This window comes from Felis catus, chromosome B4 (assembly GCF_018350175.1).
Source record: "Felis catus isolate Fca126 chromosome B4, F.catus_Fca126_mat1.0, whole genome shotgun sequence".
NCBI lineage: Eukaryota > Metazoa > Chordata > Mammalia > Carnivora > Felidae > Felis > Felis catus.
In genome coordinates, this window is record NC_058374.1 from 32,438,634 (window position 1) to 32,461,949 (window position 23,316).

A 23,316-nucleotide genomic window follows, 5' to 3' on the forward strand; every position below is an offset into this window, starting at 1 on the left:
TTTTGACCTGAATGAAAATTTTAAAATATGCCAAAATTTGTAGGATAAAAGGAATACTTAGAAGAAAATGCGTAATTTTAAATGCTCATGTTATAAAAGAAGAAAGTGCTAAAATCAATCTAAGTCTCCATATTAAGAAGCCAGAAAAAGGGTAGCAAATTAAATCAAAGTAAAAGGGAGGAAATCATAAATATAGGAGTTAAAAGTGATAAAGTAGGAAACAAAATAATAGTAACACAGAATAGATATTAGAAAATCAATAAAGCCTAATAAAACCTCTTTGGAAAATGAGAAACTTGATAAACCTGTAGCCAGACCAGTTATGGGAGAAAGAGGGAGAGAGAGAGAAAAAGAAAAAAAAAAAATGACCATTAGTAGAAAAAAGACAGGACAATACCACAGATCTTGCAACCATTAAAAAAAATAAAGGAATATTACAACAAAAAATATAACAAATATAACAACATAGGTGTTGTTACAACAAATTCTTTGAAAGTCATTAACAATAGTGACTCAAGAAAAAAGAGAAAATCTGAGTAGCCCTATATTCACTAAAGATTAGTAATTAAAATTAATAATTAAAATAAAGATAAAAATCATTCATTAAAAGCTACCCACAAAAAAACCTCCAGGCTCAGATGGATTCACTAGTAAATTCTACCAAACATTTAAGAAAGAAGTAATACCAACTGTGTACTAACCGTTTCCAAAAAAGAGAGAACATTTCTCCACCTTTTTTTTTTTTGAGGCCAATGACAGTACAAGAAAACTAGTAACTTATACACCTCATTGAACATAGATGCAAAAATTCTTTAAATTAATTAATTTTTAAGTTTTTAATGTTTATTTATTTTTGAGAGAGATGAGAGACAGAGCATGAGTTGGGAAGGGGCAGAGAGAGAGAGGGAGACACAGAATCTGAGGTAGGCTGTAGGCTCTGAGCTGTCAGCACAGGGCCCAATGCAGGGCTTGAACTCATGAACCCTGAAATCATGACCTGAGCCAAAGTTGGATGCTTAACCAACTGAGCCACCCAGGAGCCCCAAATTCTTTTTTTTTAATTTTATTTATTTATTTTGGAAGACAGAGAGCATAAGCAGGGGAGGGGGAGAAAGAGAGAGGGAGAGCGCGAGAGTGGGTGCGCATGTGAGAATCCCAAGAAGGCTCTACACAAGGGGCTTGAACTCATGAACCCTGAAATCATGACCTGAGCTGAAATCAAAAGGCGATGCTCAACCAACTCAGCCACCCAGGTGCTGTAGATGCAAAGATTCTTAATGAATCCCAAAACACATCCCTTTGCATGTATATTCATAGGGATATATAATTTTTCATGAATCAAATGATACATTCAGGTATGTAATCTGCTTTTCCCCCTCAACATTTCATGGTTCTCTAAAATAAGTATAGATATATATATACATCTTTAGTATTATGACTTCATAGATCCTACTGTATGTAGCAGAATTAACTAGTCATTGCTTCAAGGGCATTTAGGTAGCATCCAGTTTTTTCACAATTATAAATTAAATGGCAATAATTACCATATTTCACACAAATAACTTAACATCTATGAATGTTAATATTCTTTTCAAATATTTTTTAAATCAGTTCTACAGATTTGTGAGTGGAGAAAACTGTTAACAAGAGTGGAAGTATTTTTATTTCCTGAGAAGGAAAACCTTTTTCTACTCTATTCACAATATTACCATGTGCACCTTTTAGAGTATGGGAGAGGGAACCTAAATCTTATTCCTCTCATCTGTTTAGCGCTTAAAAAAAATTTTTTTTAACATTTATTTATTTTTGAGAGAGCGAGCGAGAGCGAGTGAGCAGGGAAGGGACAGAGAGAGAGAGGGAGACAGAATCTGAAGCAGGCTTCAGGCTCTGAGCTGTCAGCAGCACAGAGCCCAACATGGGGCTGGAACCCATGAGCCATGAGATCGTGACCTGAGTCAAAGTCAGCCACTTAACCAACTGAGCCACACAGGTGCCCCCTGTTTAGCACTTTATATACAGAAGTGTCCCAAAGCAGAGTTGTGACCTATGCATTCTTGGAGCAGGTTAAAGTAGTGGAAGGTCTTAGGTCTGAGTCTTCTCTGCACTGATTTTACTGTTTTTCACCTGAGCCCCTCCCCCATCACTTGGTGCACCCCTCCTCCATCAGGTTGTCCTCTGAGTACCCCAGGCCCACCACAGTGCCTCCAGGCTGAGCTCCACTCAGAGTGCGTCTTGTTCTCTCATGGCTTTTTCTCTAGTCCCTCTGAGTTTTGTGAGTGAAGATGTTACCCTGTGTTCTACCTTTGGAGCCTTGAGAAGTGATCCATCTGGCTAATCAGATGTATTAACTGGTACTGTGCTAGTAGAGAACAGTAACATTTTCATGTGTGAATAACCCAAATAACACTTATCAAAGGCAAAATGAGACTAAAGCCTTATTGCCAAGGGAGGCCAATGGGGAATTTCAAGCATCCTGTTAGGCAGTTGATGGCATTATCACCAAGCAAAGGGGGGACTTTGCATCTTCAGGCCACACTATTGAGGGAGGTGCCAGCTTCTCTCCAGCCCAGTATCATAGCAAGAAGTATTCAGAACTTATGAAACTGATCTCATTTTCAAACAGAAGACCCAATCCTTGGGGCTGATGCTAAAAGGTATAGATATGAAACGGGGCTAAAGGCAGAAGGTACAGATTTTCACTTCTTTCCTTGCATCACTCATTGTTTTTCTTGGTATTTACCATACAATGACTGTTCAACATTCATTAAAACTTAGCGTCACATATCCTGCCAAGGTAAAGTTCCCAAGAAATGCAGAAGGATAGCAACTAAGTAACAGAAAGAAGTTTCTATTAGGTTTGTAACAATCATGGCTCTTGAAGGTCTTGGGATAAGGTGACATTATGAAGAAACATTGCAGGTTATTATCAGCTATAAGTTCACCTGCTGGACAGAAGGAAAATAGAAATAACAGGACACACTGAAGCAATTCAGAACTTGGAAAAACAACATGCTGAAGAATTGTCAGGACTGGATTTAGAACACAGCTCTCTATATGCAGCCTCCCTTTGTTAGATGTATAAAACCACTGTGGTCCATCACAGCGAAACTAAGATTGACACAATTACTGCTTCCGGAGATTTACCTGACAGTACCTTGATGCCTGTTAGGTGTTTATTTTCATAATACTGGGGCGACAAAAAATAAGACAAGTTCTGTTCTCTGCTTCAGAGTTTACTTGGAGAGTGGTGGGTAAAATATAATAAATCCTGGGGTAAAGGTGTGTATAAAATGTTGTCAGAGACAATGGAAACTCATCCAATTACAGATCATAGAATGGCCAGAAGTTCCTTTCTGAGCTTTGAGTTTCAGTAAGGAAACAATTGCAAAATGGCATAAACTCTCTAAAATGTTATATGGCAACACTTATCAAGAGATTTTAAGATGTTCCTATCTGGTCAAAATGACTCAGACTAATTCCTTTTATGGAAATAAGTAGATGCAAAAAAGATCAGTATATCAAAATGCACACCTCAGAACTGTTTATTATACTGAAAAGACAAATGGAATGTCCAATAATTGTGGAATGTTTAATGAGTTATGGCACATCTATATAGGATATATTTTGCTGTTGTGATAGTTTTTAAAAACTGTTAACTGGTTTGGGAAAGTACTTAAGACACTAAAAAAATGGAGGCTATAAAGTTTATATATATATATATATATATATATATATATATATATATATATATATATAATATGATCACGTTATCATAAAAGAAAATATATGGGAAATGATCAAATGGCTGAAGGAAATCCTGCTCCCCTCAAAAAAGGGGAAAGTATTAACAAAACACTGAATGGGAGCTAATACGAAGGAAATGTCATTAATCTCTGACTTTAAACAGAGTAAATCCAGTGGTGTTTTCTGTGCCTTGCACATCATCTCAACAATGTTCTCAAAGAGGCTCTTAAGCTTCTAAGCTCTTAGATTTTTTTCTCATTTAGTTAAAAAAAAAAAAAGTCTGTTACAGGCCTGCTTATCTGCAACTGGGCATGTTTCCAAGCTCACATATATATATATTTCTAGAATGACGTGGGAAAACTGGAACCAGAATGACTGTTTAAAAGACCTCCTGTAGAAGTTATAAGAAGTATTTTGAAATCAACAATCTTTTTCTTTTTTAAACAAGTATTACTTTTTCCTTTTAAACCGTTTTCAGTGGGAAGCTAAACTAGATAATGAATTCGTGATAGAGTGTAATTGCTGTTATTTTCTTCCAGATGCTATGAAAAGTGTAAGGATGTGTACCTCCTAATAGAAAGAATGACTAACATTTGTGAAGTGAATAACTGGCAAATTTAGGCAGGGTTTCTCAACCTTGGCACTCCTGCCATTTTGGGCTGTACAGTGCTTATTGTGGGGGCTGTCCTGTGCACTATAGGATGTTTAGCAGCATCTCTGGCTCCTACCCACTAGATGTAGGAGCATTCCCTCCCCAGCGGTGACAAGAAAGGTCTCTAGACATGGGCAATCTGCCCTTTCACTGATTTGGACAAACTGGCAAAATTTGTCAACTGAATGAACATGGCTTTTGAGCATGTATGTATTCCATGCACGTACACACATGCATACACATATACGGCATATTACCTTTTTTTCTTCTGGATTTGGGTGCTTTCAGGTTTAAAAAAACATGAAGCATGGCAATCTAAGCTCTGAGATTCCATCTTCTCTTTTTGAAGTGGACAAGTTAATGAATGACACTCTCTAATGTGTTTCTTCCTAATACGGTCAGAACCAGGCTCTGAAAAGCATAACTTAATTTCATAAAGCTGTTTTCCTGGCTAGTTAATTTGCAAGAAGGCATAAAAGGTAATAAACACTTTATTGCCTGTAGATCTCTATGGATCTCAAAAGCTTCACAACACAAGAAATATTTCCTCAAATATTTCAACACACAATAAAAGGGAATTATCAGTGAAGACTTTCTACAATCATCACTAACACAACCCCCTTTCCCTGCCTCCAGTTCAGTAGGTCCTTCCTTGCTGAGAATAAAGGATGGAGAGAAAGAAAAGTACCAGAAGGCTGAGGGGGTTAAAAAAGGAGCGTGTTCAGGTTGTCTAACCTCTTATCAGGTAACAAATAGTCCTTGAGCACTTCCTACATGCCAGGCACGTGGCAAAGTGCTGCAAAGAAGATTCAGGGAAGCAAACAAGGGTGTCTTTTAGGAGTTTAGAGTTTAGTAGGCAAGATAAAAGAAATTAATGCATAAAAACAACTAGGAAAGATGGATGGTTTTAGATAAAACCTATGTGAGTTTATGGTTTCCAGCATGAGGGACTGAGAAAAAACAGTGCTTGTGCTGGGCCTTGAAGGCTAAGAAGGATTAAAAACACGTGGAGCTGGGCAGCAAAGGAGGAAAGGTGTTCAGGCAATGAGGTCACACGAGTAAAGTGAGACCAGAATGACAGGCCTGTTAACTGTGAACAGTGCTGATGGGCTGGAGAAAGGTGGGCCTGAATGCCAGGCAGAGTGGAGTTTTTATTCTATAGCCAGTGAGAGGCTATTGACAAACCTCAAGCAGGGAGGTGACAGGATTGCCCACTTCATCAGGATCTACCCAGCTGCTCCTGGGGACACTAGGGCTGTCTGAATGTTGAATTATAGCTGTAGTGTTTAAAGTTCCCTCGAGATCATAAATGTGAGATACAGGCAATAAGTTAACACAATTTATCAATTATCTTTATTTTACTTTTAAAATGCTGCTGGTTTTTGTCATGTTGGCAACAGGGTCTAACGTGAGTCAGTTAACTAATATAAAGGTATGCAAAGTGCCTGGCTCATGGGAGAAATCCCCTCCAACATCCCCAGTGCCAACCATCTTTGACTAGAAAGACTTCTTGCCTGTGTTTGGAAGAATATAAGGTAGCAGAAACCAACTTTCTAGCCTTTTTCCAAATAGTCAGTGGAGGAGTCATTAAGAGAGGTCCAGAAAAAACTTTTTGAACAGGAGAGAATTAATTTCCTGGGTCAGGTGGATCTTTAATATCTACCACAGTATATCTGTAAGACACACATACAGCATAGTATGCTCAGTTCCAGTTCTGGGAATACTGAAAGAATGCTGTATTAAAATAATGCATCAGGCAGTTAATTCTTTCAATTTCCATGGGGACTAATCTGCCTTTTGGAGGAACAACTTCTTTTTGCTACAAAATCTTACCTTGGCTCGAGCCTGCCTACTGCATTTTCCCATTCCAAACTGCGTTCTACTATGGGCAGCCAAGTACACATGATGACTGCCCAGTTGTAGGTCAGAATCCCCATTTTCTGGGGGCCAATGAGTGAAAACTGCTGACACAGAGACATAAAACTCTATCAAAGGATAATATCAGATCCTCAACAAATCAGGATCAGATTTGGCTGCACATTACTTGGGAATGCAAAATAACAGTGGCTTATACAACATAGTTTATTTCTTTCATGTAAAAGAAGCATACAGGGACAGATCTTAGTTCATGGGTTTCATCTTCAAGGTCAGGTGGTATTACAAAGCACAGGCTAGAATTTCAGCCACCGTGTCCACATTCCAAGAAACAAAAGAGGAAATACCACCAGAGAGCTTTCTTGTAAGATTCACCTCACATATCATTGGCCAAACTAGTCACATGGCCAGCTGTCATCTTTGAGGGGGGCATGCTGCTGGTCCTCACAAAATGGAGGATTCCATAACAAGGGAAGATGGGAGGACTGATCCCGAGTAGAGAAGTAACAGCCTCTCCCAGTCAGACCAACCCTGTGAGATGTTGGGATTTGCCTTATCCTAGTTCTCAAAGATTGCACATACCTTTACCATTTCTATTCCTGCTGAGCACAGAAGAATAAAGATTGAGTTTGGCAATGGCAAGAGAAAGATTAGACTTCTTAAGGCTGGTTAGCCTGGGGACAGGTGGTGAACTCTCAGTTGTGTGGTAGATAAATCAGTTTCCTTGTGGGCCTTTGCCCAGAAACCCAAAGACTCTGTCTGTCCCCAGCTTCATTATTTGTTCCATAAACAAAGGTTTGACTCATGGATAGGAAATATGTGGCACAAGTGCTATCTCCTGCTCCTCCTCCTCCTTTCCTTAGGGCAGCATTCTTCCCTGTTGGGCTGGAAACAGGACCTTAGAATCCTTCTCAACATATTGTTCCTGGCAGTTACTCTAGTACAAAAGACTTGGCATTAGTGTTTAAATATACTAGCCATTGTTAATTGCTTGTGGGAATTTTCACTCTGACAGAATCTCTGGGTATAATTCTTTACTTCATAGGAATAAATCTCTTATAGTGGAATTTTATATGCATCCACAGGGGAGAAAATTACTTAATATATAGTCTTGGCATTCTTCAATTTCACCACTAAGTGACCACAATCACTCACACAGATGGACATGTTCTACATCTGATCTTTTGATTTTTTTACCTTACTGGATGATGAATTTCTCAAGGGCAAGAACTATATTTTACCATTTTTGTATCCCTAAGGTGCCTGGCTCAGTACACTTCTGAGAAATATTTTATCAATAAATGAATCACCTACCTTGGTCAAGGTCAAGTGGCTATCAAAGCAAATACTTCCCCAATAGCTGGTTACATTGTAGACTACTTACCTTCAAGTACTAGGGAGAGGCCTTATCTACAGTGGAGGTCACTAGAAAATAAGAGGGTGACAGGAAGAGCATTGGTGGTACCACAAAGGGTCTTGGTTTTTTCATAACTGCCTCACAAATGTTGAGTAACTAACACAGAAACCTGGTTACCAAGTGATAAGGAAAGGGCAGATATACTCTGAGAAGTTTTTTTCCCCCCAAGACTCTACCCATTTTTCTTCTTTTGACCAAAAGTCCAGGTCCTGGGTTAACTTGGCTCAGTGTTTTCTGCATTCTAGGAGGTGATTCAGGGCATTGTGCAAGTGACTGATCCATATTTCATGGATAGAAGTGTGACTGAAGATCTGATTCAATTAAAGTAGCTTATTCTCAGTAGTTTTTTATAAGTAGATTTTATAGATTAATACTAATACCAATCATGTTTTAAATACTGTGGTTCCATTGAAAATTTTGTTCAAAAAAAGCTACTACTCCTAAAAAAAAAATTTAAGAGCACTGACTTAGCTGGTTCACCCAAGTTCCATATTTAACTCTTCACAATGACCACAATCTTAAATAGTCATCGTAGCGAAAGCCGAAGGAAAGAAAAATGCCCAAATGATTGTTTTTGCCTAAAGAGCAGGGTGTGGGTTATGAGTAGATGCAGGTTGATATTTTCTCAAAACTGACTGAGTTGAGGACAGGGGTTTTGGCTTGCAGTGCTCATCTTTTGTCTCTCCCTCTGGCCCAATCCTGGGCTAGATTTACCCTACTGAGGAAGTGTTCTTGCATTTAGATTCCCACGTGGCACAATGTCAAAGATGCTGTGGCTAACTGCACATGTTATTTCTGCATATGCTTCTCTTGCTTCTCTTCAACTTTCTTGTGTGTCTACTTACTCTGGTCAGAAGGGCGGTGCCCACAGAAATAAGGCTCCCCTCTCTTCTTCAAGTCTAGAGCTAGTCCTAAGCAGTCACTGCCAGCTTCCTTCAAAAAGAATAGAAAAGGGAAGAAGCAACACTAGAATCTCTTTTTCACTCCAAAGCTTTGCAGATTTCTTCTCTCATTATTCTAACCTGCTTCTCTCCTCCCTTCCTGCTCAGTGATACCTACTGGTGGGGGCAGGAGGTGTTGGGGTGGATACAACTGAGAGGGGACCTTATAGACTTCACAGTAAGAACCAAGGTTCAAATCTGATTACACCTTTTCTCAGTAGTCTGATCTTGGGTTTAATTATCAGAAAGTGTCTTGATTTGTAAAATGTGGGAAACAGCATAGGCTGAGGATGTAAAAAAAAACAGTACAGAGCATGGCTTCTAACAGATGTTCAACAAATGACACATTTCATTATGATCTTGGTATCACCTTGCTTCTGCAACCTCTTCTAAAGTCTCATTGTGTGTCAAAGAGGAGGTAGCTCTCTGTGGAGGAGGTATGTTTGTGTTGAGGTATGTGTGTGTTGGGAGGGGCAGGGGGCGTGGCACTCAGGTAAATCACTGGTGAGGATTTAGCACTAGGTCTGGGCCTGTTGTTGACCAAAAGTCACACTTTTGAATAAGCCCAACAGGTGCACTCCTAAAGGGAACATAGCAGGAATGTCAAAGAGGGGATGGGGAAGGTGGGGAACCAAAAAACCTCTGCTGACCAGTGGCTGTCCATCCTTTGGCCAAAAATCTGTGGCTATCTCTACCCCTAGTCCTGTCTTCCCTCACCTCCAGAGGCTCTTTTCAGTTAACACCCCCGAATGACCTGCCAGCACAGTAAGCTTGCAGATGGCACTCTGTCTCTCCTATTAACCCCTTCAAGCCATATCATTAATATAAATACTAAAAATTCTGCAATTAAATGAAAAGTATTTAATATGCATGAGTGGATATGCCATACACATATGGTTCAGTATTTGGGTGCTTATAATGTCCAAATTATAAAACAGCAATCAGAGCAGACAATATGGTAACCCCTGTCCCAATTTTCATCCATCTTACCCACACACTGTGGCCTTGAAAATGTGAATATACGCATTCACTGACTTGCAGTTACGTCCCAAACTTTCCTGGGAAGCAAGACGGTCAGAACTGCTTTAATAAAGAGCATTATTGTATCTTGTTGCTCTTTACCCACCTTTTCAGGGCTGCAGTTCATTGGAACTTCCCTTTACAGTTCCTTTCTCATCCTGTCAGCATCAGCACTTTGATGCCATTTATTTTCCAAGGACATCTGCTACTGATCCCAACAAATGGCATTAATCCAGTTCAGAGCATTAACTGGATAACACGTTGCTGACGCTACATAAGCGTTAGTTCCCTTACTCTTTTCCTTCCCTTTTAGTACTTGCAACTGTCACTAACTAGTACTGAGACGTGGAGCAAATCAAGTCACTTAATCTTTCGCGACTTCAGTTCCCTCATATATAAAATTAAGAAGGTTGTGCCAGATTTTTCTGTGCTCAAAACCATTTTTTCCCTGAGTCTCCTCGTGCCTTCTTCATTGACTACTTGGAAAAAGAGTGGGGAGCTTATTTCTGCCACCTTATGCTCTTGAGGCAAGAAGGTCTTTCTGGGGTGTCGGGAGGGAATGGAGCCCTCGATTTCCTGAACTTCTGCTGTGAGCCAGGCACTCTAACATGCCTCAGGTCAGACTGGTCGCGGCAGGACACAACCCGACAGCATTCAAAAGTAAAGAAAGATAACTGGTGTTAAGTTATCTGTCTCTACTTCACATTAACTTCCTAGAAACTCAAAGCACTCTACAGCTAATTCAACATTAATGTAACCCAGGGGGCCCCAAGAATCATTTCACCGCTTAATACAAGGCCACTAAATCCTGGCAAACATCAACAAGTGAGAAGTCCCAAATCAACATCCAGTTTCCTTTTTAATGCTTAAGAGAAGAAAAAGAAAGAAAGCAAGAAAGAAAGCAAGCAAGCTTTCCCCCTGCCCCCCCCCCGCCCCCTGCCGGGTGTGAGCCACGCAGGCTCCATCACCCCAGGGCGGCGGCCGCGACCCCAGCCCTCCTCCACCCCGTGCCCCCCGCCCTCCCCTCCGGCTCCTTGTCTGCGCCCCCGCTCGCTCCGGCCCCTTTGCGGACTACCGGGACCCGGCCGGGCCCAGGGCGGCGCAGGCCCGCCACACACACCTCTCGTCCCAGTGTTAGGCCCGAGGGAGGTGGAGGACGCGGAGACCGGGAGGGTAAGGACACCCAGGCGCTAAGCTTCCAACGGCGTGGACTGCGGCTCCTCACGCCTGCCTGCGTGAGGCGCGGCCCCAGGTCCCGACCCCACATTCGCGCGCGGCCGCGCCGGCACGGGACCTCCCTCTTCGGCCGCCGATCTGCTTCCAGGGCAGAGGGAAGAGGCGGCGACGGGGCGGGGCGGGGGCTGCGGCGGGGGAGGGCGCCCGAGCATCCTCGCGGGCAGCACCGCGCCTCGCTGCGCGGGGCTTGAGGGCCGTGCCCACGTCCGCCCGCCAGCTCTTCCGCCCCGCGCGGACACGCGTCTCCCCCGCTTGAACCGGAACCTCTTGCGGAGGCCAGCGCCGCCGCCGGGGACCCGGGGGCCGACCGGGAAGCGCAGGGGGGAGGCGGCCTGCGCGGCGCCGCCCGCCATGGCCGCGGCGGGGTGAGCTAGGCTCGGCGGCCGCAGTCGCGCGGACCCGAGCGCTCCTCCGCCGCAGACAGGCCCGCCGGGCCAGGGCGGGCGCGCGCGAAGGCCGAGGGAGAGCCTGGGGAGCCGGGGCCGCCGCCCGCTCGTCGCCGCCGCCGCCACCGCCCATGGCGAGGCCCCGCCGCCGCCGCCGCTGCTGCTGACCCGGGGGCCGGCCGCGGCTTCCGCCCCCTCCCGCGGCGGCGGGCGGGCGGGCCTCCCCTTCACGCCCCCGCCGCCCGCGCCCCGCGCCCGGGGACGGGGAGGAAGGCGAGAGCAGCAGGAGTCGGGGGGCCACCGAAGATGGGGAACACTACCTCGTGCTGCGTGTCGTCCAGCCCCAAGCTCCGGAGGAATGCCCACTCCCGACTGGAGTCCTATCGGCCCGACACGGACCTGAGCCGCGAGGACACGGGCTGCAACCTGCAGCACATAAGCGACCGGGAGAACATCGACGGTGAGTGCGGGCGAGTCCGGGTGGCGGGGCGGGGACCTCGCTGAGCCCCCTTCTGACGTCCCCGCACCCCGCCTGCATCCGCGGTGCTCTGCCTGCACAACCGGGCGTCTGTATGGCCGAGGCTGCTTTTGCTTTCTCAGCCTGCTTCTGTAACCAGGGCAGGACGATGTCTTCGTCTCCGTAACCCGGGAGCTCGGGGTCCTCCCGACCCCGAGTGGCCCCCTCGGATGTACCCCCGAGTGAGCGGCGGGGAAACTTTGCCGGCGGGCGGCTCGGGAGTACCGTGGGGGCAGAGGGGCGCAGGTCGCGAGGTGACAGGAGCTGGCCCTCGTCCAGACTTGAGCGGCCAGTTCTGGGGCGGGGGCGGCCCGAAAGCCTACGTTCCAGGCACTGTCTGAACGTAGCTACAAGCCAAGTTGTGCACGATCAGAGTGAGCTCGTTTGTCCTTTAAAAGGCGAAGGGAATGGATGATCCTTGGTGTAAATGAGGAAGGAGTGAATCCCATTTTGGAATCAGTCTCTACCTAGAGTTAATTAACAGGGTTGGCATGTATCAGCTTTCCCCGGAAACTTATAAATTGACCCCAATTGGCAGTTCCCTATTTCCGTTAAAAACTTAAAAAAAAAAAAAAAAAAGGATTTTTTTTGGGGGGGGGGTCGTGTAGGATTGGATAGCTTCACACGAATAATTAAAAAAACACAAAAAACAAAACTAGATTATTATTAGAATGGTTTGGAGACAGCTTTGGGTTGTCACCCAGTTTTTCCTTGGGGTGGAATTACAGTCCTATAGATTTCTGATTGAGCTGAGTGACGTTTGGTTTGGACTAGTGTTTGTAAAAGAAGTTAAAGGATTCATCACTGTACCTAGTAATGTTTATGTATTTTATTGGTCTCAGTATATTTGTTAATACTAAGTTATCCTTAAGCTGCGTGGCTTAATATCTATGGATAGGTAGTTTATGCATTATGCTTGAAACACAGTTTACATAAAAAACTTTAAAAAATGTGAAATTGGTAACATATTCTTATGACAATGTGATTATTTCTTTTTTTTAAGCCCCCAAATCTCACAGTTGATGTAGCTGAACTAAGATGAAAAATTTTTTTGTTGAAATGAATTGACACAACTTTGTCACAAGTCATTCTTGACAGCTTTGGGATGTAGAATTTCCTCTAATGTGGAAAGCCAAATTTAAACTGCTAAAAGAAAGAATTTTCTCACTGTTTAGCCTCTTTTAATTTCTTCTAAATAGTAATGTCATCTCTACTGGACAGCAGTTTTATTAAATGAATACCATATATTAAAGGGACTAATATAACATCTGGTTTATAGTAGACATTTAGTAAATTAGGGTTCCATATGGTATTTGTAGTGTAGTTACATTAGATTTCCATTATCTTAACCTATTATTCAGATGTCTTTGCCCTATAGTTCTACTTTAATTTTATGCATTTAAAGGCATCTAAAAGAATATTCAGGTCTGGTCTGTCTTGATCACTGGTATGATCTAAGTAGCTGAAAGAAATGTCATTTCTAGTGTGTAGTAAAGATTTATTAAGTATTGTATTTTAAAGGAGTGAATGAATGAATGAGTTTATTATAGAAAGCTATTACCCAGTCTTATACAATGCTGACAGGCAAAAACATTTGGAAATAATTTCTCCATGTTATGCACTATTACTGAGAAGAGGCTTTATGTTTTAGATAATGAATTAAAAAATAGAGATGAAAGGAAGATTCATACTTCTTAAAGGCAAGCTATATACTATTATTGACTATAATAAGGAAATGGAGAAAAATAGTAATTATAACCATTTATTTGGCACTAAGTCTTGGAAGGATTTTGCCAAAGGAAAATAGAATAGTATTGTGTGTTCTTTCATTTGCAAGAAAACTAAGTTTTGGTCATCAAGTCATTTTTGAGAAAACATATGGAAGATTACCACCTCTTGTTTTGGAAGTTCAGGATAGTGTAAGAGACTCTGGGGCAGTTTAAGAAGATTTCTAATCTAGGTTAGTAGTTTCTTCCCATCCCAGAACTCACCCCGGATGATGCTAGTTTAAATCCAGATATACTAATTCACTATTTAAACAATACTCTCTTTGTCTCTCCCGTTCAATAAGTAATACTTATAGGATTTGCCTATCCATAGTTCTCAATGTTGGTTTCAATTACACCAGAGATCTAGGCGTGGGCGTTGGCATTAATATGTTTAAAGCTCTCCAGGTAATTCTAAGATGCAGGTAGGATTGAGAATCCCAGGCTGGTTAAGTCTTGAAAGTGTTACCTGTTGTTCGGTGGCATTTTCCATAGATACTCATTCAGTATCAGAAGCTGGGAGAAGAGAACAGATTTAAGTTAAGTAGCATATAGAAATAGATACAGATTTTAAGTTCTGAATTATATTGCTAGATGATTAGTGAACACTTTAAAACCACAGCTGAAACATTCTTGATTCTGGTATGTAACAAAAGCTGAAGTGCTTAGATATCATCTTTATATCCCTTAAGACATCTCAGACAACTAGAGTTGAAAAGTTCAGAGAAGTTCATGGGGCTTCTGTGATAGGTCAGCTTCTTAAAATCACAGAGACATGAGGTATGAATCCATGTTTTCCTTGCCTAAAACACACAATGGGTAATAATTGTCCTGTACTGTTTTAGTGACTGAGTTAGGGCAGTTAGGCTTCTATGACACCTACCAGCAACTTGCCCTGTACTCAGTACCTTAGTGTTAGATTATTCATGTTTTTGGAATAATACATATTAGACTCATCAACTCTGTAGATATTATTTCTCATAAAATTATTCTGAGACTGAGAAATAACAGAAAGACTTAATGACAGTGACAGTAATAATTGCACTCCTTATATATTGTGTACTCTGTGTCAGATGCTGCTCTAACTGCTTGATATCTATTCATTCTTTTAATACTCACAATAACCCTGTGGATAGTATTAACTTTAAGACAAAAGAATGAGGCAGAGAGAGGAGAAATGACTTGCCCAAAGTCATACAGCCAGTACATGACACATGGAAACTTTCCATTGTTGCTTAGATAGCCTGGGGCAGGGTGTCTGTCTTTGCAGTCACAGCCACAGTTTCTCAGAGGAAATATCATCTATCTGCAGTAGAGTGCCCTTCTCTAATTAGATTATTTCTGTGGGAGGAGAGAAAGAGGGGTGGATTTAAAGAGAATTTGAGATTTGATGAGACCGAGGAAAGTAGAACAGGATGCCTGTAACATCTGTACCAAAGTGTCAATTTAGGGTTTTGCCTCAAAATGATTGCTAGCAGTTTCATCCTTTGTAGATCAGTTGTCTTCTTTGACAAGCCAATTTCTCTATTATTCTGTATCTTATCTAATCTGTTAGGAAAGAATGGCCCTCAACCTTCAAAATATATCCAGAATCTAACTGCTTTCAAAACCTCTCCTGCTGCTCTTCTGAGCTAAGCCACCTAACTGGTCTCCCTGCTTCTACCCTTGCCCACTACAGTCTGTTCTCAACACAGCAGCCATGGTGAGATCCTTTAAAAACAAACAAACAAACAAAAAAACTAGCATGTGACTCCTTTGTTCAAAAACTGAGCGATTCCTTATTCCACATCAAATAACTTTACAATGGACTTTTACCATGGAGTCGTTATAATAGACTTCAAGGCCGTGTGTGATCTTCCTGCCTTCCTGGCTCACTTGCTAGCTCACACAAGCCACATGGGCCTCCTTCAGTGCTGGTTTTTGAATAAACCTGACATGTTCTCACCCCAGGGCCTTTGCTCTGTCCCTCTGCCTGGAATGTTTTTCTCTGTGTTTCTTCTTGGCTAACTCTCTCAACTGCCTTCAGTCTTGGTTCAAGCCTCACCTTTTCAGTGAAGCCTTCCTGATGGGCCTGCATTTAACATCTCTCCTGTTACCCCATCAGCAATCCTGGTACACATTCTCTGAATTACTGTTTTTCTTCCATATCACCTATAATGTGCATTATAAATATTTATATACATATGTCATAACAACAACTATTTCTGTCTGTTAGTATTTAAGTTTTACTAGAAGATTTTCATTTTGTTCACTGATGTAACCCAAGTGCCTGCTGCCCTGAAGACACTCTTTGTTTGAATGAATGAGTGAAGCCAGCAACTTCAAGACATCGGAGTCAGAGTATCATCTTGAGTATTTATTGCATGAGAAGCATAGGAGGGAAATAGAGAATGACAAGACTTGTAATAATGAAAGTAGAGTGGATATGAAACTTTTTGGTTTTGTTTGTGTTTTGACCTGAGAGGTAGCAGGTACGGCAAAATCCTGAAAATGAAACTTAAGAAAGGTTTTAAAGTGGGGCATCTGGGTGGCTCAGTCGGTTAAGCGTCCAACTCTTGATTTCATCTCAGTTCATGATCTCACGGTTCCAGGAGTTTGAGCCCTGCATCGGGCTCTGCACTGATGGTGTGGAGCCTGCTTGGGATTTTCTTTCTCTCTCTGCCTCTTTCTCTCTCAAAATAAGTAAACTTAAAAAAGAAAAGAAAAGAAAAGAAAGAAAACATAACAAAGAAAGCATAACAAAAGAAAAAAAAAACCTAAACTGAAATAAACTATGGCTAATGGAAGTCTGCTTAACAATGTGATATATTTAATCTTTTTTTTCCTTATCTCTTCATATGAATGGCTTTAGCGGTGGCTTTCCATCCTTAAAGATCAACATGAGGCCAAAATGCATAATAAACCAAAAAGTACTACATGAACATATGCAATTATGAACATAGCCACTCATGGTGATTTTCTTTATTAAACATGAACTGTATTCTAGGATATACAGCAAATGATGTTTTCACTTCCCATAGTCAGAGAAGCTAGAAGCCTAAGGGGCTCATCCTCGGTATGGGAAAGATGACTGGAAAAAGTGCTCTCACTGTTACAAGGGTGGGGAGACAAAAGAGCAATTTAAGATCTAAGCACCTGTTATAGTATTAGCATAAATTATTGTTCTTGGTTTTTTTTTTTTTTTTTTTGGATATCTGCAGCCTCATCTCTTTGGCTTCATTTTTCTTGTGTCTCAGACCCACTTACCATTTCCAGCCTGATTAGCAAAACTATACTGGACTTTCATTCCAGGCTAAGATTTATTAGCTGCACTGCTTGTAAGACTTGGGAAGACACCCTGATCAAGCATGGCCTGATGCATATTAGGCAATGTGGAGAGGTACACTTTAAAGGTTTGCTGAGAGTGCTGTTCTCCAAAGCACTATGATGATTCCATGACCTCTACTACACTTATTTTCCTCTCTATTTTAGAATCATGGAGTCATTGCTGCCCACCCTCATTTTACAGATAAGGAAACTGAAATTTGGAGAGGTGCTGTCTCTTGCCCAGGTTATGCCAATCATGGACAAGGGCAGTAGAATTTACTATGTGTTAACTTTGGGCCAAGTGCTGTGCTGATTACTTGATCTGTATTTTTAAAAATCTTTATATCTTTCTCTCTATTTTACAGAAGAGGAAATTGAGACTCACAGGTTAAGAAATTTGCTCAAGTTTTCATAGCTAGTTAATGGCAGAGTTGGGATTCAGTCTGCTGTCACTTGCTAAAGCTCCACCTCTCAACTGCCCTGTGACAGCTAAGTAGGGAGTGACCTGGGTCTAAAATCTGGCCCCCCTCTTCCCATGCCTAGCCCATGCCTGCTTTAAGCCATTCGTTCATTGTCTGTATTCTTTGGGTTGACAATACTTTGTGATTAGGATTTTTACTTTTCTGCCTGCTTTTTGAGAGGAGTAAAAGATTAAATGATTTTGTTGAATGGTAAATTTTCTCACCCTTTTCTACAAAGCTGATTGTCTCTGTTATCTTAAGGAGACAAATAACTTTCACATTTCTGGTTGGATGAAACCAACACAAAGATTAAATTTTGTTGGTATCTAGGAAAGAGCAGAACCAAAAGGAAAAAAATAATAAGATGCAGGACCTGTGAGTGGCTTTGAAATTCTGTTTTAGTCACACAGGGTCAGAGATTTAGCTCCAAGTGTGTCATATTTAGTTTACTTTAAGGAAGCAGCATTTGGTATTTTTCACGAGAGTGCTGTTGATGGTATCATGCTTGTCATACTTCAGAGTACAAATCCTTTCATGAGTCAACATATAGGCAGCCAGGCTCAGTCCATGGCAATAGCAGTTGATATCATGTGTTCAGTATCATTTTCAGATTTTCAGCGTATGGCTGGAAGGAGGGAAAGAGTTCATTTTCCCTGCAGCATTTTGCATCATCTTGAAATGTTGAGTAGTTCGTTGCTGGGATTCTTGGTCAGGAGATTGTTTCTTCTCTGTACTCTGAGACTCTCAACATTATTCTATCCTACCTTTCCTGAAGAATGAATCAGGGCTCAAGAAGGATAAATCCAGGACAGGGTCTTCCCAGGTGGTTTATGGGATGTGCCTTTAGCTCTGTGAAGTGTGGTGGAGCGCATGAGAGCAGGAGCTGAATAATCAGGAGACCTGTGTTTCAGACATGGCTCTGCCTTTCCCGGGGGACCTCTGTCCTGCTGGGCCTCACTTTCCTTTTTGCTTAAAAAGAATGTGTCTAAGAGTACTGTCTTGCTTTATGCCCTGAGGTACCTAAAATGAGAATCAAAATGAAGCTGAAATGCTTAATAAACCAAAAAGTACTAGATGGATGTGTGTCATTGAACATAGTACTTATGTTGATTTTCTTGCATTAAATATTAAATGTGTTCCAAGATATACAACAAAGTGTGTTTGAACTTTCCATAACCAGAGAGGCTAGAAGCCTGAGGGGCTCATCCTAATAAAGACATCAATGCAGTCAGTGTTCATAAGGTAGTGCCAGAAAGATAACTGGAATTTTAGAGCTGGGTAGGATGAGGTTATACACAGCTGTATAACCTTTGAATGGGAATCTTGCTGGCAGTAGAATTTGGAATAGAAATATTACTCTTTCTAACATTTATTGTCCTTCTGGGTTGCCACCTCTCCAAAGTCATACTGTGATGGCATGCAATGAGCAGTGGGACTCCTGGGAATAATAGAGTCCACCCAGGCAGTCTGCTGACTGTGCCATGGGAGCGACGTTCCTACTGATGTTAGTATGTACCCTTAGATGGAGGCTGAAGCCAGGTTTTTGTTTTGTTTTGTTTTGTTTTTATTCTTCAGAGAAACTTTTAAGGTGCACATGTGCATAAATTTATTATATTAAAATACTACTTGGGGTGCCTGCGTGGTTCAGTTGGTTAAGTTTCCAGCTTCATCTCAGGTTATGATCTTGGGGTTCATTAGTTTGAGCCTCACATTGGGCTCTGTGCTGACAGCTCAGAGCCTGGAGCCTGCTTGGGATTCTGTGTCTCTCCCTCTTTCTCTGCCTCACCCCCATTTGTGATCTGTCTCTCTCTCTCTCAAAAATAAATAAACAAAAAAAAAATATAAAGGAGAACTGATGGGCTGAAAAATGAGCTCAGTCAGCCTGAAACAAGTTATTGGGGGCTGTTTGTGCCCATTTCTTTGTAGAAGGAGGCTACCTAGATCCACGATTGCAGAGAGCTCAGATCTCTAACCCATTTCTCCCTTCCTTCTCTCAGCTGCTTGTAGCTGTTTCCTCTGGCTCTCTTCCTTTACTTCTAGGGGCTCTTTTCACTATCTGCTACTTGGAGGAAAGGGGTGTTCCAAAGCTCCAATCGATTGTTGTCATCTGACAGATAATTTCAAATCAGTAAGATTTTGCCTGGAAAGTCTTTCAGTGAATCTGAGAGAAGAGATCACCTCAGGAGTTGGTTAGCTACAAACTACTACACTCTGGACATCTCTGTTGCCTTGCTGTGAAGGTTGTTTTTATTTTATTTAAAAAATTTTTTTTAATTTTATTATTTTTTAACATGTTTATTTTGAGAGAGAGAGGGAGAGAATGTGGGGGAGGGGCAGAGAGAGAGAGGGAGAGAGAATCCACACTGAGAGTGTGGAGCCCGATGTAGGGCTTGAGCTTATGAACTGTGAGATCATGACCTGAACTGAAATCAAGAGTTGGATGCTTAATCAACTGAGCCATCCAGGTGCACCAAGTTTTTAAAAACTGGATTGGAAAACCTTGAGATCTTTTTTTCTTCATCTTTGTCAGAATATTGACATTTTTTTTTTACATGTATTCATTTTTGAGAGACAGAGGTAGAGCACAAGCGGGGGAGGGGCAGAGAGAGAGGGAGACAGCGAATCTGAAGCAGGCTCCAGGCTCCGAGCTGTCAGCACAGAGCCTGACGTGAGGCTTGAGCTCACAAACCGCGAGATCATGACCTGAGCCGAAGTTGGATGCTTAACCAACTGAGCCACCCAGGCGCCCCAGAATATTGACATTTTATACATTAGTTTTGACTTTGTAAAGAAAATTTTATTTTTGATTTGTTTTTTAATATGGTTGAAAAATTGGACTGAAAGGCGGTTCTAAAAAGGAAGTTCTAAAATGTTTGGTGATGGTAATATTTCTAGGCTAAGTGTCTAGTTTTCCATGGTCATACTACCTTGATAAAAAATTACTGTAACCTGGCTTCATTACTTTGTAGCTGCATTACTTAGTACATGAATTTTAATTCCTGGGTCATTATTTTGTACGCTTTATTCCCTACTGGGGATGTATAGGGGGGCTTCATTGGGTATGATAGTTGTAAGTGCCATGCTCAGTGGAAATGTACTAGCATCTGTAGACATGTCAATTGGCTTTTGGCACTGAGAAAAATACAGCTAGGTATAGTAAAGATAATTGTTAGCAATTGCAATTGCATCCTTGCCAGTTTGCTTTTTGAGCCTTGCAGAAATCTTAGTTGGACAATGAAATGCAAGTCACTTCTATTTTGGATACCTCTGATTATAGACCTTCTGGCTTTAAGGAGGAAGAACAGGAAATACCCTGCATGGGAGTTCATGTGTAATATAGCTTTGTGTTGCAAAACTGTAAATGTAGTGTTTAAAACATTTTATAAACAAATTCTTTCCTTTGGATGGATGCTTCTGTTCTTGGTGGGCAGAAAGGGAAAAGAAGTTATTAAAAATATTTTGATTATATTTGGTAAACTCCATGTCTCACTCTGCACATTTACCAATAGAGGAATTAGTGCATGGATAGATGGGTTAAGAGGTCCGTTCTTTGCCTCTCAAGAAAAGATTTCACTCTAAATTCAGTATTCTGTCCATTATGACTCTATATTCTTATAGAATATTAATTGATTACAGCTATTCCATTAAGTATAATCATAATTATCCTTTAAGCTGTCTCTTGGTTTTAGGTATGGATGCAGACTTTGTATAGTTGCTTAAAAGTCTAGGTTTTAGATGAAATCATGATGCTTTGTTTAATTTAGTTTCAAAAATTTCAAACTCACAAATTCATCAAGGATTACTTCATTTACAGTGAGTATTACTTTTTTCAGTTTATATGGGTAATTTTATTTTTCCACAGCCTTTTTTCTCTCCAGTTGTGTGTAAGCGTGCTGTTACTTTAATGTGTAGTTTTACTTGAAAGCATTGGTTAACAGGGTTTATATAGCATTAGAGATCGCCTTCTTTCTTCTGAGAGCTAGAGTTGATGTTACTGAAGAGATACAAGTTGTTATTCACTTTATTTTTGGCATATATTTGACTCTTTTCTGTAAAGTAAATCTAATGTCTGATTTTTCCATTTCTTGTATTTTGTAGGAAGTAAAGCCTAGCAAAGCTGATATTCAGAAGTATTAACCACTCAGGGATAAATTTAAGGGGTAGGGAATATATTCTTGCTTTGTAAACCATTTGCTTCTGTAGAAGATGGTTGTTTCTGACAGGCCACATATCTTAAGCACCATGCATGCTCTCTGTGTACACTGGGCTGTTGTAGGGTTCTCTTCTGCAGTAGGAGGGTTACTTTATAGCTCAGGTTATGAAGCTGTTGGCAGCCTCTGGGTGTTGGAGGTCAAGTGTATGAACAGAGGAGGTGAGGAGGAGCTGTGGCAGAATGGTTAAGGTGGGATAAGTCAGGGAGGACCCAAATGCAAGGCAGCATGCATTGTAACAGCCAGGCCAGGCCCTGAGAGGTGAGAAATAGGCATCAGAAGTGGAATGGTTGCTTTTATAATTGGTGATGTTTGGGTGCCTCTGCATCCTTGAGACCAATTTGGGATGGACAGCAAGCGTGACAGTGATTTTCTGAGTTGATGGAGATGGTCTCCTGGGAGAGGCCCTGTGGACTTCTGACATGAAACCAGGAGACTAAGGGGTGCCTGGGTGGCGCAGTCGGTTAAGCGTCCGACTTCAGCCAGGTCATGATCTCGCGGTCGTGAGTTCGAGCCCCGCGTCGGGCTCTGGGCTGATGGCTCAGAGCCTGGAGCCTGTTTCCCATTCTGTGTCTCCCTCTCTCTCTGCTCCTCCCCTGTTCATGCTCTGTCTCTCTCTGTCCCAAAAATAAATAAACGTTGAAACCAGGAGACTGGATATCCAGATAAAATTGTCTTCTCTCATTTAACTAGTACATATTGAGAGGAACATTTGTTGAATTTTTTGAAAATGAAATTTGTTCTTGTGCCTGGGTATTTATAAGACAACATTGTGACAGGACTAGAAGGAAAGAATGAAGGGGATTGTGGGAAGGAGTGTTTGGCTGAAGTGAAAATCTAAGTGCAAAGGGCTCATGTCTGTAGGTGAGTGTGTACAGTATTCTGCTAGATGGAAGCCACTTACCTCCACTAGGCATGGCTTAATGCAGCCTTGTCCTTGCCCCTTAGTCTCCTGTGTCCTCAGACTGGATCTGTATATTCACTTTGGACATGGAAGGTTGATACTTCATGGTATCAAATGAGTGCTTTTTTCCTTGCTATCTGTATCTGGCTGTAATTAACACTGAAACGTGTCAAACTATAATATTGATATTTAGTAGAGAATAACAGTATAAATTGACAATGTACTTTTTAGTTTTTTATTTCTCAAAGTAATGTTCATATGGGTTTTTGTCTTGTTTAGCCACATTCACATGTGAAAGTGTATTTACTGAGCCTAGCTTCTTAGTGTAAAATTCAGGGACTTTTTCAGTAAAGCAGGAGTTCTTAATGAAGCGATACCAGGGTTTCTCAGCCTTGGCATTATTGACATTTTGGGTGGGATATTTGTTGTTGTTGTTGGGGGCTGCCCTGTCCATTGTAGGATGTTTAGCAGCATCCTTGCCTCTACCCACTAGATGCTGGTAGAGTACCCCCACTCTCAGTCATGACACCAGAAATGTCTCCATACATTGCCAAATACAATTTCCCCAAGGAGCGACTCTCCCTCTACTTCTCTTGAGGACCAATGAGTTACAGGCTCTAGGATTCAAGGTGAAAAATAAACAGTAGAGTAACTTCCTAGTGGTTTGGCTATCTTGGTCACTTTCACACATTCAAGGCCTGGGGTAGAACTTTATAGACTCTAGGCTGCACTGCTCCAGGGAGTGCCATTAACTTCAGACTTGATGTGAATGATGCCCTGCCCCTCCTCTACCAGTTTTGCACAGCGTTGCATTGTTCATTTGAACTCTTTAGAATTAGCATCGTATTCTAAGATGGTGCTTCTAATGGTATTATTGACA

The 23,316-nt window shown here is 41.6% G+C and overlaps 1 protein-coding gene across 6 annotated transcripts in view; it reads left to right on the plus strand.

Annotated features, from left to right (window-relative positions):
- CCNY (cyclin Y) overlaps positions 1–23,316 on the plus strand; it is a 317,495-nt gene that overhangs the window by 72,557 nt on the left and 221,622 nt on the right. The window contains exon 1 of one of the 6 annotated variants that reach the window (XM_011283702.4): positions 11,400–11,731. The exons of the other annotated variants lie outside the window; for them this stretch is intronic. Within the exon in view, the coding sequence (XP_011282004.2) occupies positions 11,578–11,731 (154 nt within the window). The 5' untranslated portion in view covers positions 11,400–11,577. Of the gene's footprint in view, positions 1–11,399; positions 11,732–23,316 lie in introns of those variants that run through there. 6 annotated transcript variants of the gene reach the window in all.